At 47.0% G+C, this 22,313-nt stretch overlaps 2 protein-coding genes across 5 annotated transcripts in view; one reads left to right on the forward strand and one right to left on the reverse strand.

Annotated features, from left to right (window-relative positions):
- Positions 1–22,313, forward strand: part of PODXL (podocalyxin like) — a 1,065,326-nt gene that overhangs the window by 1,040,707 nt on the left and 2,306 nt on the right. Inside the window, exons 3-6 of one of the 2 annotated variants that reach the window (XM_050782501.1) lie at positions 17,367–17,996; positions 19,192–19,412; positions 19,749–19,820; positions 22,036–22,183. In XM_050782501.1, the coding sequence (XP_050638458.1) occupies positions 17,367–17,996; positions 19,192–19,412; positions 19,749–19,820; positions 22,036–22,183 (1,071 nt within the window). The remainder of the gene's footprint in view (positions 1–17,366; positions 17,997–19,191; positions 19,413–19,748; positions 19,821–22,035; positions 22,184–22,313) is intronic. The other variant, XM_050782500.1, reaches the window with a different exon arrangement.
- MKLN1 (muskelin 1) overlaps positions 19,866–22,313 on the reverse strand; it is a 396,930-nt gene continuing 394,482 nt past the window's right edge. The window contains exon 20 of one of the 3 annotated variants that reach the window (XM_050782495.1): positions 19,866–20,310. In XM_050782495.1, coding sequence (XP_050638452.1) covers positions 20,072–20,310 — 239 coding nt within the window. In that variant the 3' untranslated portion in view covers positions 19,866–20,071. The remainder of the gene's footprint in view (positions 20,311–22,313) is intronic. The other 2 variants (XM_050782494.1, XM_050782498.1) reach the window with 2 other exon arrangements.

Consider the following 22,313-nt stretch of genomic DNA (forward strand, 5'->3'; position numbering starts at 1 on the left):
GATTGCATTAACTTTAAATTAATGATGCCATGCCTCAATTTGGCACCAAATACTACTTGACAATCATATTTTACTTCTTTAGCATGGTAGTTCTCAAAGTGTGGTCCTCTGGCCAGACGCATCAGAATCTTTTGGGAACTTGTTAGAAATGCGTATTTCACATCCCAGGCCTGCGGAATCAGGAACTCTGGGGCTGGATCCAGCCACTGGTGTTTTCACAAGGCCTCTGTGTAATTCTGACACTTGCTGAAGATTGAGAACCTCTTTTCTAAGAGGTTCATGTTCCTATTTCCAACATGAGTATTTTACACTTTTCCCTCAAACACTCCCTCCTCCTTTTTTCTATCTATATCACTATAGCTGATTTCATCTAGACTTCATTGAGAAAATTAAAGCTGTCAAATGTAAACTCTTTCTACCACCAAAATACAGCTGTACTTACGACTGTATCCATTTTCTTCCCTCCTGTTTCTTTTTTTTTTTTGAGACGGAGTCTCATGCTGTTGCCCAGGCTGGAGTGCAGTGGCGCGATCTCGGCTCACTGCAAGCTCCGCCTCCCGGGTTCCCGCCATTCTCCTGCCTCAGCCTCCTGAGTAGCTGGGACTACAGCGCCCGCCACCGCGCCCGCCGGCTAATTTTTTGTATTTTTAGTAGAGACGGGGTTTCACTGTGGTCTCGATCTCCTGACCTTGTGATCCGCCCGCCTCGGCCTCCCAAAGTGCTGGGATTACAGGCTTGAGCCACCGCGCCCGGCCCCTCCTGTTTCAAAGATGGAAGTGTCGGCAGGGCGCGGTGGCTCATGCCTGAAATCCCAGAACTTTGGGAGGCTGAGGCGGGTGGATCACTTGAGGTCAGGAGTTTGAGACCAGCCAACATGGTGAAACCCCATCTCCACTAAAAAAAAAAAAATACAAAAATTAGCCGGGTGGTGGGTGCTTGTAATCCCAGCTACTTGGGATGCTGAGGCTGGATAATTGCCTGAACCCAGGAGGGAGAGGTTGCGGTGAGCTGAGATTGCACCACTGCACTCCAGCCTGGGCGACAGAGCAAGACTCCTTCTCAAAAAAAAAAAAAAAAAAGGTGTCTGACTATCCAATGAAGGCCAAGTCCTCTATGGGTGCTGAGTTGGCACAGGTATATCTCCTCTGCATCTTAAGGACCCTATGAAACAGTAGGAAGAGAACACATACACAAAGAAAGCATTCATACCAGCTCTAGCATCTCCTACCTTTGAAAAGAAAACAGAAGTTTCTTAACTGTCCCAGCTCCCCCCGGCTGCTGCCGTATGTCTCTGATCCCCTAGCATTTGATAAAGAGTTGTCCACACATGCAAACTCATTTTCCTACCATTCATTCACTCTTCAGTCTGCCTGAGTCAGGCTTCCACCTGCCCTGTGCCCACTGAAACTGCACATGGTGGTTGCCAGGGACTTCTCTTTGCCAGTCTCATCATTCAGCACAGCCAGCCACTCCTTCCTTAAAACAAAACAAGAATCTAAAGCAGAAACTTCTGTTGCATCTCCCTGTTTCCCCTTAGAGATAACTAGTATCCTAAACTTAGTGTTAAATTCTCTGTAAAATATTTGTAACATTTTCTGTTTCCCTAAAAACATTTAGTTTTGCCGATTTTTGTACCCTGTAAGTAGAACCATGTAAGTGTTCTTGTTCTTCCTTTTATTGTTCAGTATTATTCTTTAGATTAATGCTAATAGAGGTAGTTATAGTCCACTCATTTTCAGTCCGGTATAGCATTCTCGGAGAATATACTATCACTTTATCCATACTACTGTCAGCCGTACTGTCGACTGTACTCTACTGTACTACTGTCAACACTGCGTTTTCTTGCTACCTATATGGGGCCAATGTAAACTATTCTTAAGGGCATTTTTGTAAATGCACTGTGATGCACATTTTGTCTCCCTAGGATAAATGCCTAGTGATACAATTGGAAGTTGTGGGCCGGGCGTGGTGGCTCACGCCTGTAATGCCAGTACTTTGGAAGGCCAAGGTGGGTGGATCACTTGAGGTCAGGAGTTTGAGACCATCCTGGCCAACATGGTGAAACCCTGTCTGTACTAAAAATACAAACATTAGCCGGCCATGGTGACGGACACCTGTAATCCCAGCTACTAGGGAGGCTGAGGCAGGAGAATTGCTTGAACCCAGGAGGCGGAGGCTGTAGTGAGCTGAGATCATGCCACAGCACTCCAGCCTGGGCAACAGACTTCTTAAAAAAAAAAAAAAAAAAAAAAAAAAGGAAGTTGTGGATTGAACAATATGCGCATGTCTTTCTTTGATAATGCCACACTCTTTTCCAAAGTGTTTCAACCAATTTACACTACTGCATATTCTTGCTACCCCTTCTTACTGACTTTAAAATGTTTGTCCATCTGATGGGTATGAAAAGAAAATTCTTTCTTATTTTGCATTTCCCTCATTACTAATATTCTCAGATGTTCTTAGGCTGTTTGTGCCATTTTTTTCTGAAAAATGCATGTATAATTCTTTTATTTTTCTATTGGGCTGTTTTCTTAAGTATAGAAGTTTTCGGGGCATATCTACAATTTTTTGGAATACCACTATAAGGATGATTTGTTTATTTAATCATTTATTTATCAGATTAGACTCGTGGATATTTATTTTATTCTTGGGGTTCCAATCCAATATTTCTTGTTTTGTTGCTCAAATTGTTCCAGGTTTGGCCATTATGAGCTCTTTCCTGTTGACCCTCTTTCAGGTCTTTCAGGTTGAACTTGCCTTCCTCTTCCTTTTTTTTTTTTTTTTTTTTTTTTTTTTTTTTAGCACTTCTTTACTTTCTGACATTACAAGATGTTTCAGGCTCATTTTGCATTTTCCCTGTATCAGCACTAGAATCAAGCCCTTTCTCCAAGGAGCCTTGGTTCCTTTTTTTGTAGAATGGTATCAGAAACCAAATATGGACCCTGGGTGTACCCTATGCTACTGGTATGTCTCTGCTTCTAGATGCTCTGAGTGGACAGAGCTGGGAAATAGACATTTGTTAACTATGTATTCATTTCCTCATCTATCATCTATTTGTCTATTGAAACATGAGTTCTGACTGACTGACATCCGCTGTCTCTCATCAAGCATCGCAGGGCTAGCGTCCTCTCCACCTGTTTACTTACTTGTAACTTCTTTCTCCAACAGTTAGAAACCTGGCTTATGTTATCTATAATTTGTTTAATTATTTGTTCAATCCTAGTATACATGTAAAGTAGGTTTGAAATTGACATGCCCTTGTAAGAAACATTCTTATTACTTAAAATACACTGTTTATATGCAGTTCTTTTGTTACAGTATCTAGTTAAAAAAAGAAAACCGAAAAAAAAAAACTCTTCTAGAGCGCGTTTAGGTCAAGCTCTGTAATCTCCACCACTTTGGGAGGCCGAGACGGGCGGTTCACGAGGTCAGGAGAGATTTTTTTTTTTTTTTTTTTGACACGGAGTCCCCGCTCTGTACTAAAAAAAGGCTGGAGTGCTAGTGGCGCGATCTCGGGCTCACTGCAAGCTCCGCCTCCTGGGTTTTACGCCATTCTCCTGCCTCAGCCTCCTGAGTAGCTGGGACTACAGCGCGAACCCACCGGAGGCGGCTAGCTTTTTGTGAGCTGAGATAGGCCACTGGGTTCCACCTGGGCTCGATCTCCTGAAAAAAAAAAAAAAAGATCCGCCCGCCTTAGGTCCTCCCAAAGGTCAACTGGATTACACCCCCTTTAGCCAGGTTATGCCCGGCCCTTTTACCTTTTTTTTTTTTTTTTTTTGACAGAGTTTAGCTGTTGTCTCCCAGGCTGGAGTGCAATGGCACGATCTCGGCTCACTGCTACTTCTGCCTCCCAGTTCAAGCAGTTCTGCCTCAGCCTCCCGAGTAGCTGGGATTACAGGCACGCACCACTGTGCCTGGCTAATTTTTGTATTTTGTTTTGTTTTGTTTTGGTAGAGATGGAGTTTCGCCATGTTGGCCAGGCTGGTCTTGAACTCCTGATCTCAGGTGATCCGCCTGCCTCGGCCTCCCAAAGTGCTGGGATTACAGGTGTGAGCCACTGCATCTGGCCATGTTATACCTTTAGAATATAGTTAAATTGATTTTTGTAGTCTCCATTACATCCTAGGATTTCCTGGACATCTGAGGTGATTATTTTTCTAAATTGGCATTAAGTAAAGTTAATTCTTGGAGTACACAAATCTTTGGGTTTCAAGAAATACAGAGTCTTGTGGATTCTTGTGCATCACTCACTGTCCTAAAAATAACCTTGTATGGAGCTGAGGAGTCCATTCCTCCCAGTTCTCTCAACCTCTGGTGTCCACTGATCTGTTTTCTTTCCCTATCATTTTGCCCTATCTATAAAATCAAAATGGAATCATGCTGTGCAGACTTTTGGCTTCTTTCACTTAGCAAAATGTATTTAAATCTTATATATGCTGTCACATGAATCACTAGTTTATTCCTTTTTATTGCTGAGTAGTCATTATATGGCTATATAATATCCATTCACTTGCTGAAGAATATCCCGGTGGTTCTCAGTTTTGGGTGATTGTAAATAAAACTGCTGTAAACATTTGCATGTAGGTTTTTGTGTGACTATAGGTTTTCATTTCGTGTAGGTAAATAAGGGTGGAATTGCTGGGTCATATAATAATTGTTTGCTTCACTTCAAAAGAAACTGCTAAACCGTTTTCCAAATTATCTGTACCACTGTGCATTCCGACCAGCCATGTATGAGAGATCCTGTTTAGCGTTTGGTTTTGTCAGTTTGTTTGATTTTAGCTATTCCAATAGGTATGTAATGGTGCTACACTGGAGCTTCAATTTGAATTTGCCTAATGACTAATGATGAGCATCTTTTCATATGCTTATTTGCCATCTGTATATCTTCTTTGGTAATTTTTCCTTGGAGATCTTTTGCCTGTTTTAAAATATTGGGTTTTTATTGTTGAGTTTTCTTTGTTGTTTTCTCTGTGTGTGTGTGTGTGTGTGTGTGTGTGTGTGTTTCCTATTGAATCCGGTAGGACTCACAGTACAATGTTCAATAGGAGTGGAAAGAGAGGACATCCTTGCTTTGTTCTCAAACTTCATAGCAAAGCGTTCGGTCTCTTCCCATTAAGTATGATGTTCGCCGTAGGTTTATTTGGAGACATCACTAATTAGGTGAGGGAAGTTCCCTACTATTCCTGGTTTGCTGAAAGGTTTTGTTTTGTTTTAAATCATGAATGGATGTTAAATTTTGTTAGATGGGCTGGGCGCGTTGGCTCATGCCTGTAATCCCAGCACTTTGGGAGGTCGAGGCGGGTGGATTTTCTGAGCTCAGGAGTTTGAGACCGGCCTGGGCAACACAGTGAAACCCCGTCTCTTCTAAAATACAAAAAATTAGCTGGGCCTGGCGGCGTGCACCTGTAATCCCAGCCACTTGGGAAGTTGAGGCAGGAGAATTGCTTGAACGCGTGAGGCGGAGGTTGCAGTGAGCTGAGATCACACCACTGCACTCCAGCTTGGGTGACAGAGTGAGGCTGTCTCTGTCTCAAAAAAAAAAAAAAAAAAAAGTTAGATGATTTTTCTGCAAATATGAAGAGAATCATATGGTTTTTCTTATTTTGCTTCTTAATGTGTTGAATTGCACTGATTGATTTTTCAAACACTGAACTGTCCATGATGAGCCTCACTTGGTCATGATGTCCTTTCTATGTAGTGCTAGATTTGATTAGTCATCAGGGAAATAAAAAAACCACAATGAGATACTACTTCATGCCCACTAAAATGGCAATAATGGAAAAGATGATAATTGTTGGCAAGGATCTGGAAAAACTGGACTCACAAAACAATTGCTGATTGACATGTAAAATGGAGCGGCCGCTTTGGAAAATAGCTTGGCAGTCCCTCAAAATACTCAATAAAGAGTTACCACATGACCTAGCAATTCCGCTCCTAGGTATGTACCCAAGGGAAATGAAAACATGGTCACACAAAAACTTGTACACATAGCAGCATTATTCATAATAGCCCAAGGGTTAAAACAACCCAAATGTTCATCAGCTGATGAATGGATGAACAAAAATGGAAGCTCCATACTATGAAATATCATTTAGCAATACAAAGAAGTAAGGAACGGACACATGCTACCATGGATGAACCAGGCAAACAAAAGTGAAAGAGAAAAGCTTGAAAACACATCAAAGTGAAAGAAGCCAGTCACAGAAGACCACATAGTGATTGATCCCATTTACGTGAACTCTCCAGAATAGGTGAGTCTGTAGATAGAAGTAGATTGGTGGCTGCCTACTGTGTGGCTTTTCTTTTGCTGTGTTTTTAGTGTGAAGGTTTATGTTAATCAAGACACAAGTTAGGCTGGGCTTACAATTTGTTGTTGCTGTGGATACCTTTGCTGCACCCGGGGCTGCAAAGTCCTCCAGTAATATCTCTGTGGGTCCTTGCTTGGCTGTAGCTCATCCTTGTTTGCTGCTTCTCAGATAGTCTGCCTTTTGCAGCTCCCCACAGCTGTATTCCACTGTTTTTATTTGAGATGCATCCTCACCATGTTGCCCAAGCTGGAGTGCAGTGGCACGATCTCGGCTCACTGCAACCTCCACCTCCCGGGTTCAAGCGATTCTCCCATCTCAGCCTTCTGAGTAGCTGGGACTCCCATCTCAGCCTTCTGACCACGCCTGGCTAATTTTTTTGTATTTTTAGTAGAGACAGGGTTTCACTGTGTTGGCCTGGCTGTTCTCCAACACCTGACCTCAGGTGATCTACCTGCCTTGGCCTCCCAAAGTGCTGGGATTACAGGCGTGAGCCACTGCGCCCTGCTGCTCCACTGTTATTTTTTACTTCACACTTGCTGGCCTTGTAGAACAGGGGAGGGGACCATTTCCTGGTGTTCTGTTTAAGTCTCCCTCAGGCCCTGGGAAGCTGAGCTTGGGGGTGTGGCCTTCACTCACATTCCTGCCTCTTACCTAGATCTTGCGGCTGGGTTTAGCTTCAGGAGTAAGGAGCTGTTTTATTTTTCCTGTACTCTTCCCGGGCTGTGGGAGGTTTCCGCCAGTGCCCTCAGGCCGGAGACTTTGTTGACCTCCACCTGAAAGGCTTTTTTCCTGCCCTATAGGGATGTGGAGGGTATGGAGTTTCAGCACCGGCTGTTTCTTTCCCCAGCGAGCCCCACCCACAAGGGGTTGCTTTTTCAAGGCTTCCTGTGAACACCTGATGGGGTTCCTAGGAGTAAACTGCCCTGTGTTGTGGACATTACAAGCCTACAGCTCATAGGGCTTCACATTTTCATACTAACCCATCCACAGCTTTTAGAAACTCATTTAAAATTTGTCTTTAATCAGCTGAGTGCGGTGTCTCACGTCTGTAATCCAGCGCTTTGGGATCAGCACAAGTTGGGTGGATCACGAGGTCAGGAGTTCGAGACCAGCCTGACCAACATGGTGAAACCCCTTCTCTACTAAAAATACAACTGAGCATGGTGGTGTGTGCCTGTACGCCCAGCTGCTCAGGAGGCTGAGGCCAGAGAATCACTTGAACCTTGGAGGCAGAGGTTGCAGTGAGCCAAGATCATACCATTGCACTCCAGCCTGGGTGACAGAGCGAGACTCCGTCTCAAAAAAAAAAAAAATTGGCCTTAATCTTCTTACTGAACTTTGCCCACGTCCCAGGTAAAGCAAGTGCCCTGGTCGGGTTGCTCCCTGCAGTTGTCCATCCATCTCCACTTTTTAGGGGCGTTTTCTTCATGACCTCAGGGCTCAAGAAAAGTCATGACTTTTTGGCTTCTCAACTTTTTTTTTCTCTTTTTGAAACGGAGTCTTTGTTTTGAGATGGAGTCACCCAGGCTGGAGTACAATGGCACAATCTTAGCTCAGTGTAGCCTCCGCCTCTCGGGTTCAAGTGATTCTCCTGCCTCAGCCTCCTGAGTAGCTGGGATTACTGGCGCCCGCCACCACGCCTGGCTAATTTTTGTATTTTTAGTAGAGATGGGGTTTCACCATATTGGCCAGGCTGACCTCGAACTCCTGACCTCAAGTGATCCACCCGCCTCAGCCTCCCAAAGTGCTGGGATTACACATGTAAGCCACCATGTCCAGCCTCTCAGCTTTTTTCTTGTAGTCAGAGTAGGAGCAAAGTTCTTTCTAGTCTGCTCTCATTAGCTGAAACCGGAAGTCCTATTGTTTCTTTTGATGAACACAAATTCTTAACTTTGATGCTAAATGTATCAGTCTTTTTCTTTGGTTTGTGCTTTTCATGTTTTGTGGATGGACAACTGTATATGAAACAATTCCTTTTACAGACACATATTAGAGCAGAACAGACTGTGCTATAGAAAGTTCATTCATGTAAGGCCAGAATGATTTGATCTTTGAATCCTGTTTTGGAGTTTCTTTATGATAAAAGTAACTATTCAATTTCTTTTTTTCCCCTTTTTTGTGGTTTTATAACTTTATTTGGTGTACTTGACAGTCAGCAGTTACTTCTCATCCACATTGACTGTCTATAGATTTTTGAAAGTGGTAACAGGCACGTGGGTAACCAAAGTATAGAGCTTGTTTGGTGGATCTTCATCCTGTTTCCTGGACAACCGCACAGGGATAGATAGGTATGGGACGTTCTTTATTCCTTGGGCCCAGACAGCTTTGATGAGCCTGGTATCAATGCGCACATCTGGAGTTCCCATCTCCTTCATGGCAAATTTCTGGATCTCTGTGAGTACCTGAGGGGCATGCTGCTTGAAGCCCACTCCAGGATGCTCTTGGGATTGTTGATGGTACATTCTCGGTCACCACCTCGTTGATGGTAGAATGGCCTTTCTTCTCACCACCCTTCTTCGCAGGAGCCATTTTACCGCACCCAAGTTGGAAAGGCTCAATTTCTTTATTATTATAGGATAAATGATTATTTCCATTTTCCTTGAGTCACTCTGGTAAGCTTTTCCTTTTCCCAAGAAATTTGTGGCAGGGCACAGTGTCTGATATCTGTCGTCCCAGCACTTTGGGAGGCCGAGGCAGATGGATCCCTTGAGCCCAGGAGTTTGAGACCAGCCTGGGCAACATGGTGAAACCCTCTCTCTACAAAAAATACAAAAATTTTAGCTGGGTGTGGTGGTACATGCCTGTAGTCCCAGCTACCCAGGAGGCTGAAGTAGGAGGATTGCTTGACCCCAGGAAGTTGTAATGAGCCAAGATCACACCATTGCACTCCAGCCTGTGGGACAGAGTGAGACCCTGTCTCAAAAAAGAGAAAGAAATTTGTCTGTCTCATCTGCTTCAAATTTATAAGTATTTGCCCATAAGGTATTATGCTTTAAATATCTATTATTATTTTTGTACCTCACATTGTTTACTTATACCTTTGGATTTTTTTTTCCCTTTTGATCAACTTCTTCAAAGACTTTTTGGTACTTTATTAGCCCGTTTAATAAAACCAGTTTTTGATTTTGATATTTGCTATTGTATTTTGCTTTCTATTTCTTTGGTTGTTCTTTCATTCTTCCATTTTTTTCTTTAGGTTTGTTTTGTGGCTTTCCATTGTCAGATTGAAGGTGGTAGATAGAGGACCAGGCCGGGGTTGGTCCTAAAGGAGGACAATGGAAATTGCAGCGTGGCTCACACCCTCAGAATGCCTGTTCCTGCCCCCACCCATACCTAAAGGTCTCTAAGAGAATTAGTTCCCTGTGATCAGCTGAATGAGGAGTGAAAAAGCCAAGCCTGGTTTTATATGATTTGGGGTAATATGCTAGTACCAGCCAAAAGTGGACGGTGACAGGAGAAAAGCTCTATTTAGGGGGCATCCTGAAGGGTGGTGTAGAAACAAAATTCTCCCAATGACCAGGACTTTAAAGAATACATTTCCCGGTCTTTTGTTTTTGAAGGAAAGGTCCACTGAGGCGAGGTTCTGAACAGATTCATCGGCAGGAGCTAATGATTTTTAAAGCAATGCTAGGGAACTCAGAAGGAACAGCAGTGGAGAATCAGTGTGACTCGGAAGGTTAGGCAGGCATGTGGGGGGACCCGCAGGGATAGGTCTGGAGTGTGAGGATGTTTGCCTGGCTCTGGAGAAGGTTCTGGGTAATCAGATGGGCAAGATGATCCCTTCTGCATATCAGTTTCTTTCTCCATCGCCTAATGATGGCGCTGTGGACCCGTGGCCAAGTGGCCGTGGTGGAGGGCGGCCCGTTCCGGACCTGCATGTACCCTCCAGGCTGCCACATTTCTTGTCAACGGCGCCGTTTCTGGACTCCCAGGATGCTTTATTCACCATCACAATTACCCCACAGACCATAGGCTTTACCAAGGAGCTCACTCTACAGCAGAATCAGTGGCCCGTTAAATTTAATCAGACTTAGTGTGAACCCTACATGTGGCTAAATAATGAAGCAGGAAGGAATATGGCTAGAACCCCAGGGATTCCCCATGGTGCCAGTCATAAAAGTAAATGGAAAGACCTCTTACGGACAGCATCCTTAAACACTCTCATCCCCAATAAAATCCAGTATCCAACACTAATGTTGCCAGTGGTGCGAACTGCTGATGCTCGATGGTGGTAGAAGTGATGGTCTCAGCAGACCAGCTCAGGAGAAGAGGTCTTGAGCACTGTTTCTGACTTATGCTTGATTCTTTAGTCACCTCGAGTATTTTATTAGCCAACGCACTATCTTTTTAATAGATTTACTTTCTCTTTAAAGCAGACAGAATTAATTTCTAATATTTGAAAGACTCCTGGTTTTTATACGAGGATGTAGGAGAGCAGATTAGGAGAGCAAATGGCATTCCCCCCCAAAAAGACATGTTCAGGTCCTAATCTCTGGTACCTGGTACATGTGCAGGTGACCTTATTTAGAAATAGGGTCTTTGCAGATGTAATCAAGTTAAGATGAAGTCATACTGGATTAGGGAGGGCTCTAAATCCAATGACTGCTATCCTTATAAGAGGAGAGCTACGTGGCCGGGCCCAGTGGCTCACACCTATAATCCCAGCCTGTAATCCCAGCACTTCGGGAGGCCAAGCAAGGTGGATCACCTGAGGTCAGGAGTTCGAGACCAGCCTGGCTAACATGGTGAAACCACATCTCCATTAAAAATACAAAAATTACCCTGGCATGGTGGTACACACCTGTGGTCCCAGGTACTTGGGAGGCTGGGGCATGAGAATTGCTTGAACCCACGAGGCGGAGGTTGCAGTGAGTGGAGATCGGGCCATTGCACTCCAGCCTGGGAGACAGAGACTCCATCTCAAAAAACAAAAAAATGGAGAGTTACGCAAGGAGGAAGGTCATGTGCTGATGGAGCCAGAGATCACAGTGACACAGCTACAAGCCAAGGAGCAGCCAGGATTGCTGATTAGAAGCAGGAAAAGAGTCTTCCCTGCTACCTTTGGAGGGAGCTTGCCCCTGCCAGTCTTGGACGTCTAGCATCCAGAACCGTGAGAGAATATATTTATGTTTTCTGTAGCCACCTAGTTTGTAGTCATTTGTTAACGCAGCCATAGGAAAGAAATGCACGATTCATTCAAGGAACACTGAGTCCGTGAAAACTTTGAGTTCTGGGACCTGGTTAAGTGGCTGCGTTCTCTATCGTGAATCAACACAGTTCCCAGTTTGCGGACCCTACACCTAGGAAGTCAGTGAGCTGCCCAACCATTCTGATCCGAAAGAGCACATAAGCTCTTAGCTGCTGCTCGAAATAGCCTTGGTTACACCATTGTGATCGCCACGCTGGTCTTGCTGCCCACTGTGGAAGCACACACACCTTTTTTCCTGGAAATGAAATTCTATTATTTTCTCTACACCAAGGAACCTGGTGTCCATCCCCACTGAAATCAGCAGCATTTCCTATTAACATACCTGACCAGTGAAGGACAGCCACAGAGTTCTCAGAACATGTGAATAGTCCTCTTAACAATATCCCAGATGTAATCAAATCCAAGCCACCATCAGTTATAAGATGCACTATTATTTTATGAACCACTTAGAAAAAAAGCCAGGCATGGTGGCTCGCACCTGTAATCCCAGCAATTTGGGAGGCTAAGGTAGGAGGATCACTTGAGCACAGGAGTTCACGACCAGCCTGGGCAACATAGGGAGATCCTGTCTCTACAAAATTTCTCAGGTGTCATAGTGCACACCTGTGCTCCCAGCTACTTGGGAAGCTGAGGCGGAAGGATCACTTGAGCCCCGGAGTTTGATGCTTCAGTGAGCCCAGATCATGCCACTGCACTACAACCTAGGTGACAGAGCAAGACCCTGTCTCGAAAAAAAAGAAAAAGCACCACAGTCAAAGTGTTATTTATAATACATTCTCATTTCAGAGACACGGAAAGATGTGAATCTTAGAAGTCATGAATTATGTTGCCCAAAGCCTTGTAAAGGGAGTGTCATTTGAGTTCTCATGACACACCAGAGCATGAGTAAGCAGGACAGACATGATAAACATTCTGTCTTTCCAAGACTTTGCCTTTTTTTTTTTCCCCCTGAGACAGAGTGTCACTCTGTGCCCCAGGCTGGAGTGCAGTGGTGCAATCTCCCGGGTTCAAGCAATTCTACTGCCTCAGCCTCCTGAGTAGCCAGGATTACAGGTGTGCACCAACACGCCCAGCTAATTTTTGTATTTTTAGTAGAGACAGGGTTTCACCATGTTGGCCAGGCTTGTCTTGAACTCCTGACCTCGTGATTCATCCAACTTGGCCTCCCAAATTGCTGGGATTACAGGCGTGAACCACCGTGCCCAGCCAAGACTTTGCATTTCTTCCTATGCATTGTTCCAGGGTATTTCTGACAACTCAGCTTTATTTAATGTGGATTTCCATTGAGTCCAGGTTTCAGTCATCCAACTAAGAAAGCAATGAGAACTACCTGTAGCTGCTGGAGTCAGTATATTGGATCCAAAACCTATGGTATGCGTACCCATAATTCAGCCTGATGTAAAATTATGATCATCCTCCTTTTGATACAGCACCCTTATGGTAAATATCCATAAGTATTTGCAAGTTTCTTTCTAGATATTTTTAGTGTGTGAGCCTTCTCCTAGGTCAGAGTCTGTGTTTTTCCTCCTGGGACATGCTGGAATCTGACTCTTGTTATAGGTTTGAAGAAAAGAAAGAGCGGTGGGGATCATGATGAGATTCGGTTTTCGGTGCCAATAAGCTCAAGTGAGGTTATCGAGAATCTTACAGGAGAGCAGTGGTAGCGCTTCCTGGCAAGTGAATTCCATTGAAGATGGAGATTTATGGGTAGTCTGACTCATCTACACCCTCTCATGTCACCTAAGTTGGCCAGGCATGGTGGCTCACGCCTGTAATCCCTGCACTTTGGGAGGCCAAGGTGGGCGGAGCATCTGAGGTCAGGAGTTCGAGACCAGCCTCGCTAAGACGGTGAAACCCCATTTCTACTAAAAATACAAAAAATTAGTTGGGCATGGTGGCATGAGCTTGTAATTTCAGCTACTCGGGAGGCTGAGGCAGGAGAATAGCTTGAACCTGGGAGGCAGAGGTTGCAGTGAGCTGAGATTGCACCATTGCACTCCAGCCTGGGCAACAAGAGCGAAACTCCATCTCAAAAAAAAAAAAACCAAATTCTCTAGGTTCTATTTTCACATAAGAGACCTGGTGAGGTTATGAATTAAGTTAACACCGTAATTCGGCAACTCATGGAATCAAGCTTTTAAAATCTTTTGAACGTCTCAGCCCTTCAGCTGCAAACAAAGAGACTCCTTGAATGTGTTCTTGGAAAGTCTCTGGTTTTCAGTCTGTGCTTTCACAGGAGGATTTAGGAATTTGAATTTGTTGTTCTCTTTCTTTAAACCAGTAGTTTTCACTGGCAGTGATTTTGTCTCCCTCAGGAGACATTTGGCAATATCTGGAGACATTTTTCTTGGTTACAACTGGAAAGGGGCGTGCATGTGTATTACTTGCATCTAATAGGTAGAGGCCAGGAATGTTGCTAAGCATTCTGTGTATAATGCATAGGACAACTTCCCATAACAAGAAATATCCAGTTCAAAATGCCAGTAGTTTCAGAGTTGAGAAATCCTGTTTTAAGCTGTTCACCATTGTAAGAAGCAACCATCCAGGGTTGGGTGCTGTGGTTCACACCTGTAATCCCAGCACTTTGGGAGGCCGAGGCTGGAGGATCACTTGAGTCTAGAAGTTTGAGACCAGCCTGGCCATTATAGCAAGATCTTGTCTCTACAAATTATAAAAAAAATTAGCTGGGTGTGGTGGTGCGTGCTTGTGGTCTCAGCTACTTGGAGGCTGAGGTGGGAGGACTGATTGAGCCCGGGAGGTGAAGGCTGTAGTGAGTCCTGATTGTGCCACTGTACTCCAACCTGGGCAACAGAGCAAGATCCTGTCTCACAAACAAAACAAAACAAAAAAATCATCCCACATATTCCTTAATTCTCCAAATACGCTGATATAGTCCCTTTGCAATCTAGTATCTTGCCAGATGGCACTATGATACCATCAATAGTAAGAAACACTGTTATTTTATGAACTACTAAGAAGAAAAAATGCCTGTCAAACCCTCACATTGCACTGCTTTTTTTTTGTTTTTCTTTTTTTTGAGACCGTGTTTCACTCTGTCACCCAGACTGGAGTGCAGTGGCATGATCTCAGCTCACTACAACCTCTGCCTCCCGGGTTCAAGTGATTCTCCTGCCTCAGCCTCCTGAGTTGCTGGGATTACAGGCACCCGCCACCACACCTGGCTAATTTTTGTATTTTTAGTAGAGGCGAAGTTTCACCATGTTGGCCAGGCTGGTGTCAAACTCCTGACCTTAGGTGATCCACCTGCCTTGGCCTCCCAAAGTGCTGGGATTACAGGTGTGAGCCACCGCGCCCAGCCTGTATTGCTTTTTAAAACAGATTTGGTGAGTGTGCCTTTCATACTCTGGCAGCAGCCACTGGGCCACACCAAAGCCACTTCCTGGGCACTTCACTTTAGATTAGAGGTGATGATGTCACTGCTTATCCTTGAGATGTCACGGGACACTTGCAAGTATTCCTTAATACTTGCAGAATTTTGACTGCCCTTTGTCCCCAGTAAGGCCTGACAACCAATCCCTGAAGTCTTGCTGCCGGCAGCTACTCCTGATAAACATTTCTGCTTTTCAGTAGCAAAATGTGTGTGTAAAAGATTTTGGATACTGTCCAGTGTATGGAGTAGCTGGGATTGCTGGAGGCCACAACATTCAGAGCTACTTTGAACATCACCCAAGCCAGGATATAGAAGTGATCCAGGGAGGCCAGCGCTGCTTACCCATGCCAAGCACCAGGTGGCGCTGCGGACCGGGATGAGTGCTTGGCCTGCTTGGCCTGCTTGGCCTCACCTCCATGCATGATGTCACCACTCTTGCCTGCAGAGCCCCTCACGGCTGGAATGAGACTGCTCATTCATGGTAGCACTGCCACCTGCTTATGCTCATCCCAGGGGAGGCTGGCAAGGCAAAGAGCTGGCATTTTCATAGGAGCATTGCCATAGGAGGCAGATTCTGCTGCCATCAAGTCTCATGGGGTGCAGAACTCCCAAATATAGAGAAATGGTATGGGCGTTGGCTGGTACAGAGAACGGGATGCAGCCAGCAGCCCCCTTCCCACCACTCCCTTCTGCTCCAGACAGAAAACTAGGAATCAACGTAGATTCTCTTCTTCCCTCACTTAGGACATCAGCAAGCAGTTGATCTCCAAAACAGTCTTTACGCTATCTGCCTTTTGTCTCCAATGTCAATAGCTTCCTGTGGCCAACGCTGTTCATTCCATCTGGATCACTGCAATTGCCTCCTAACTTCTCTTCCCTCTTCCACATGCTCTTCTTTCCAGTCTGCCTTCCCCAAAGCAGCAGGAACAGGTTTCTCTGTAAGTCATCCTATAAAACTTCCTTGCTTTAATGCCTTCAGTGGCTGCTTTTTTGCATCAAGAATAAAATCTGGAATCTGCATTTTGGCCTCTGAGGAGGATGATCTTATGTCTCATTCTACGTAGGATATGATTTTTTTATTTTTATTTTTTTGAGACAGAGTCTTGCTCTGTCGCCCAGGCTGGAGTGCAGTGACACCATCTCAGCTCACTGCGACCTCTGCCTCCCGGGTTCAAGCGGTTCTCCTGCCTCAGCCTCCTGAGTAGCCGGGACTACAGGCTGCACCACCACACCCGGCTGATTTATTTTGTATTTTTAGTAGAGACGGGGTTTCTCTTCATTGGCCAGACTAGTCTGTAACTCCTCAACCTCAAGTGATCTGCCTGCCTCAACCTCCCAAAGTGCTGGGATTATAGGCATGAGCCACCGCACCTGGACGAATGTGATTTTTAAGAGAGCCTTTTATTCTCAAAAATGTCTGGTTTGGACATTCAGTTGCTGTCACTGTCATAAGACCCTGTATTTTCTCAGCCCTGTGCCTGACCCCTCCTCACCCAACTCCATTCCTGCTTGTCTTCTTTCAGCTCCTTTCCCTACTCGGGGGCTTTGCAGATTCTGTTCCTTCTGCCAGGGACACTTTTCCTCCCATTCTTCACAAAGCATTCTCCTTGTTACCCTTCAGGACTTAGCTTAACCGTCACTGCAGAGATGCCTTTCCTTCCCTCGCTCGACATGGTCCCTCCCTGCTCGCCTCTGCATCCTTTCCTTCCTCACTTCCTCCGTGCTCTGTCCACGTGTTTAGTCTCTGCCTCTCCACCACAGTGTAAGCGCCTCGAGGGTACGACTCTCTGTGTCGTGTTCACCATTGTGTCTCCACTGCCTGACACAAAACCCATTTCCTCAAGAAATGGCAGGTGAAGCCGCCATGCTGCATGCAGTCTGGGCACTCGGCCTTTCTTTCTTGGCACAGCTCACCTGGTACTGAAATAGTAATTTGTGTAATTTCAGTTTATCATCAGTTTCTCCTAGATTTAACTTCCATGAGAACAGAGCCCATGTCTTTTTTTGCTTAAGCTCAGAACAAGGCCAGGGCAGTTCAGGAAGCATTAGTCTGTGGAATTTTCTGTGGGCCATGTGCCTGGGAGCTGGGGAGGAGGAGACAGAGGTGTTCCTGGAGGCTGGTTCTGGGGTAGCATATTGAGAAACTTAAGGGGGATGTGCATGGGGCCGGACGGGGAGGGCAAGGTGTGCACGACAGCCTCCACGTGTGGTGGGCCTTGCTGGCCTGGCCTCCCCTTCAGCAGCATTTCGCTTTTCTGACCCCGCTGCACGCCAAGCTGCCCGCTTAGAGGTTTCTTGAACCTCAGAAAATTCGGGATTTACCAAAGACCCAGGCCTTCAGCAAGGCAGACAGCAGGGCTGCGAGCAAGACCTCTGAATCCTGGGGAAGAGCTGGAGAAGTGTGGTGAGGAAGTCTCCCAGCCCTAACTCCATTCTGTGTTGTCTTTGCAAACAGCAGCCCCGACTACTAAGAACCCATCTAGCACAACACCGGAAACCACTGTCAAGCAACACCTGACTTCAGCATCCAGTGTCTCCACTACAGCTACAGTCCAGCAGAGCACAGTCCCCACTTCCAAGGCCATGAACACCTCGGCCCCGACCACGGCGAGCACCCGTGGTGTGTCCAGTGACTCACCGGGGACTACAACCCAGGTTCCGCAAACCTCAGGCCCAGTCACCACTACCGTGACTACAGGATGCTGCTCAGACAACACTACTACCGCCAACAAGAGCTCCAGGAGCACGCAAGGTGCAGGCGCCACTACAGTTGCAATCTCCACGACCACAGTGAAACCTGACACCACAAGCAGCCAGAATGGAGCAGAAAATACAACGAACTCTGGGGGTCAACGCAGCCACAGTGTGACCACAGACCTCTCATCCAGTAAGGCAGAACATCCAACCACCCATCACCCTACAAATCCAGTCAGCCCCTCACAACCCACTTGGACGCATCCTGTGGCCACCCCAACACGCTCGGGACATGACCATCTTACGACAGCTTCAAGCAGTTCAAGCAGTTCAAGCACTGTGGCTAGCCCTGGCCACACCTTCACAAGCCCGGGGATGATCACCACCCCACGTAAGTAATGCCTGGCTTTCTTCAAGCACCAAGAAACTTTTCAGGGCCTGATTACAGGGCATGATGGCTCATGCCTGTAATCGCAGCACTTTGGGAGGCTGAGGCAGGTGCATCACCTGAGGTCAGAAGTTCGAGACCAGGCTGGCCAACAGGTCTCTACTAAAAATACAAACATTAGCTGGGTGTGGTGGTGGGCGCCTGTAAAGCTACTCAGGAGGCTGAGGCAGGAGAATTGCTTGAACCCGAGAGGGGAACAGTTTCTATTCCATACCTGTTTATTTTTGAGATGGAGTCTCTCGCTCTGTCACCCAGGCTGGAGTGCAGTGGCACAAACTCTGCTCACTGCAACCTCCACCTCCGGGTTCAAGCGATTCTCCTGCCTCAGCCTCCTGAGTAGCTGGGACTACAGGTGTGCACCACCACACCTGGCTAATTTTTTTTTTTTTTAAGTAGAGACAGGGTTTCACCATGTTGGCCAGGCTGGTCTTGAACTCCTGACCTTGGGTGATCTGCCCACCTTGGCCTCCCAGAATTGCTGGGATTACAGGTGTGAGCCACTGTGCCTGGCCAATACTTATTTATTTATTTATTTATAAGAGCTGGTCTTAACCTAGTAAATCAATTTCAAAATCTACCTGTGGATCATGAGCCTTAGGATCATGACCCATCTCAGATCTGTGGACCCAGAATTTCTGAGTGCTCCCTGGTGATGTTGCTGCGTATCAGCAGCATATGGTCTGAAGTCAGCAGGCCACCACTCTACAGGAGGGTGCCACACAGGAGTGTGGGCTCCGGCTGAGATAATCCTGGATTCGAATCCCTGCCCTGCCACTTGTTGGCATGGGAACTCAGGCAAATCACTGAGCTTCTTGGAGCCTCAGTTTCCTTGTTTATGAAATAGGGACGGTGATGATTCCTCCCCCAGAGGGTTGTTATGAGGATTCAGTAGGAAAGTACCTTTGAAGCACTTGGTCCCTTGCACACAGTAAGTGGTTGGTGAATGTTCACTGCAGCTGCTGTGACTTCCTTTGCCGGGTTATTCCACTGGCTTGTCATAGGAGTCAGTCCGCTTCTTCCGTCTCTGTGGGAAGTAAGACTAAAGAACTTGGGAAAACTATTAGAACGAGAAAAGACTGTCCTCTTCTCACGAGGGTGCACTCATCTTTTCCCATTACCCTCGTTTTCCCAATGACAGCGCCATCAGTTATCTCGCAAAGAACTGAACAGACCTCCAGCCAGATGCCAGCCAGCTCTATGGCCCCTTCCTCCAAGGGGACAGTGCAGCCCACAAGCCCGACGACAGCATTGAGAATGTCTCCCCTGCCAGAGACCATGAGCTCCAGCCCCACGGCAGCATCAACGACCCACCGATACCTCAAAACACCTTCTCCCACCTTGGCTCATAGGAGTGACTGGGTAACTCTGGCGGGCGTGGGGCAAGTCTGAGAACCCAGACTCAGGTAGAAGGGGCTTTAAGACAAGCTTTTCTGTTCTTTCCTCCAACCCAGGGCCCCTGGCTGGGGCTTTGAGCAGCACTTACCCGTTCGCTCCTCCCTCTCCCTGGTTAGCCTGGTCCTGGTTTGGGCTGCCCTCAAGCCACGCAGCCAGGACATACCTGGTTCTGGAATGGGTCCAGCCATGCCTCCAGCTTGCCATGAACTCCTTCCTATCTGGGTCACCCCTTAGTTGGGGGGAAGTGTCAAAGATTCCCTGACTATGAACCCAAACCTTAATCTCAGTGGCTTCTTGCAGACCAAGTGTGAGGCTCCTGAGATGCAAAGCGAGAAGCTCCTCATCCTGAACCTCACAGGAAACACCCTCTGTGTGAGTAGCTCGCTGATCTGAGGCTCGCAGCAGGGCTGAGGGAGGGAGAGGGAATGCATGTTCTTTCTAAGTGCATTTATAAGCATATTTCTAAGGCGCATTCGCTTTCTGGCCCTCATTTCTTCCTAGTAGGAAGTGGTCCTTTCCCATCTTACAGAGCGACAGACCGAGGTTTAGACTTCTCTAAGTCAGGACACACCCACAGGACTGAACCCCCTTGCCCCCCGGTTTCCTCGGTTTTCACTGTGTGACTATTCCCAGTATGCTGAGTTGAGGGACCCTGATCCTAGTTCCTGTTTGCCCTTAGTTCTGGGAGTGACTTTGGTGAGTTGATCTCTTTGGGTTTTAGATGTCTCAGTTGAAAACGAGAGGTGAGGCCAGGTGTGGTGGCTTACACCTGTAATCCCAACACTTTGAGAAGCTGAGGCAGGAAGTTTGCTTGAGGCCAGAAGTTCAAGACCAGCAGGGGCAACATAGGGAGACTCCGTTTCTACAGGAAAAAAAAAAAAAAGAGAGAGAGAAAATGAGAGGTGTAGTCTGCCTGAGTCTCTCGGCTTTAATCGTCTGTGGCTTCACATTTCCCGGTCTGTGGACTATCTGAGAGCCTTGATGGACGAACAGTTCTGGGAGATTCTCCCTCTAACCTGAGGAGCTGATGGGATGGGTGGGAGAGAAAAGGGCCCAGGAATGCAGGAGCCACTGCCAGCAGTTCTCCAGTCTGGGTGGTGTGTGTATGTGTGAGCACCTGTATGAGGGAGGTATAGCAGTGTGTGAACAGCCTTCAGGCTGGCGGTCTCCCTGGGGCCAAAGGCTTTGGTCTGGGGATGCGCTGTGCATACTTGGTAAATAGCTGCTGAGCGCTGTGCGAGCTGGAGATGGCTGGCTCACTGCTGCCCTCTCCCGGTCAGTGCCGGTTGTTTGCAGCCACCCCCTAGGAACCAGAACTAGAACAGACCCAAACACTGTGTCTATAATAGGACGGAGAATTTGGGCTTACAACACTTTAATGCTGCCTGAATTTTCTGCAGTTGTTTTCTTTTGGGTGTCCATTGTGCTGGCATTTTCCAAGTGAACTTTACAAAAGCCTACATCTTGACCAGAGTTTTAAAAGTCAGTGGTGTTCTCCTAGGGTTGGGCTTATTGGACAAGGCAGGCATTGCGTGAGATGATCTCTGGGGACAGTCAGGTGCCCGCCCAGCCATTCCTCAGACCCTCTTTTTGGATGTAGCTTGGCAGGCTGTATGATTGTTTGTGAGAAACTTTTTTTTTTTTTCCTTGCTAGACAAGGAAGATGGAAAACCCTGGATCCCTTCCTGATGTCAGGGTGGGGAATGAGTGAGCTTAAGGAAATTCTGGTAGAACCCTTAGGGGTGGTTTGTATGGGTTCTGTGCTAAGCCATCCCTAGAGTCCTTTTCTTTGTCTTAGACATTTATTCCGGAATCAGGTCAGAGAAACCCCAGGGAGGGGTGCCCCTAGATGGCACGGCAGAACTGGGTAAAAAAAGCTGCCCATACCTCTCTCCTCATCCTCAGCCCTAAAGCCACGTCAGCCATAATCTTTCTTCTTAGAGCTAAATAAGACTCCTCCAAGATATCCTAGGGGTAGCTTCAAGATTCCACCTGTTCCCTTACTCAGTGGAGGCCCCTTCCCCTGTCAGCCTGTCTGTGTCTTCAGAGCCAGAGGCTCTGCCTAGGGCAAGGGCACGTGGATTTCAGCTTTGCGGGTAGAGACCCTTCTGCTGAGAGTTGCAGCCTCCTCGCCTGATTTCTCTGAACTGGGCATGAAAGGCTGGTGAATGGGAGTTCAGGGGGAATTGGAGTCTCCCCGCAGGTTGTGGAGTGGGGTCGCTGTGCAGTGCCCCCACTCTAGCCCTTTCTAGGAATGGAAATGAAAAAGACCCCCAATCCACGAATAGCTTGGAGGGAAAAAAGGGGCACTAGGGTGAAAGGAATGAAAGGTGCAAGCATAGACCAGATAAACACAGTGTGGGGAACAAGCTGATGGGAACGAGGCAGAGGAGGCAGGAGCTGGCCCAGGAGAACAGCGTGCAACCCTTGGCTCCTGGCTGGCCAGCATGGAGCAACAGCTGGGGCTGGAGAGGGAGGCAGGTTCTAGCAGAGCAACAGTATTGTCCCGACGGAGCTGGAGGGCAGCCCTACAGGCCTAGGCTGCTGTCACACTCCCGCGGAGTCACCTGCGCTCTCCCCACCATAGGCAGGGGGCCCTCCAGATGAGAAGCTGGTCACGCTGATGTGCCAAGCAGTCAAAGCCACCTTCAACCGGACCCAAGATGAGTGCAGCATACGGCTGGCACGCATTCAAGGAAGTCAGGCAGTGGCCGTCAAAGAAATCACTATTCACAGTGCGTGGAGGGCAAGGGGTCCTGGGCGGAGGGCAAGGGGGCCTAGGCTGAGGCCTGCATGGGTGGGAATGGGGGCGTGCAGGAGCCACATTGGAGGGTGGGTCACAGTGGTACCCCTTCTGTTCCCTAA

This window comes from Macaca thibetana, chromosome 3, assembly GCF_024542745.1.
Source record: "Macaca thibetana thibetana isolate TM-01 chromosome 3, ASM2454274v1, whole genome shotgun sequence".
Taxonomy (NCBI): Eukaryota; Metazoa; Chordata; class Mammalia; order Primates; family Cercopithecidae; genus Macaca; species Macaca thibetana.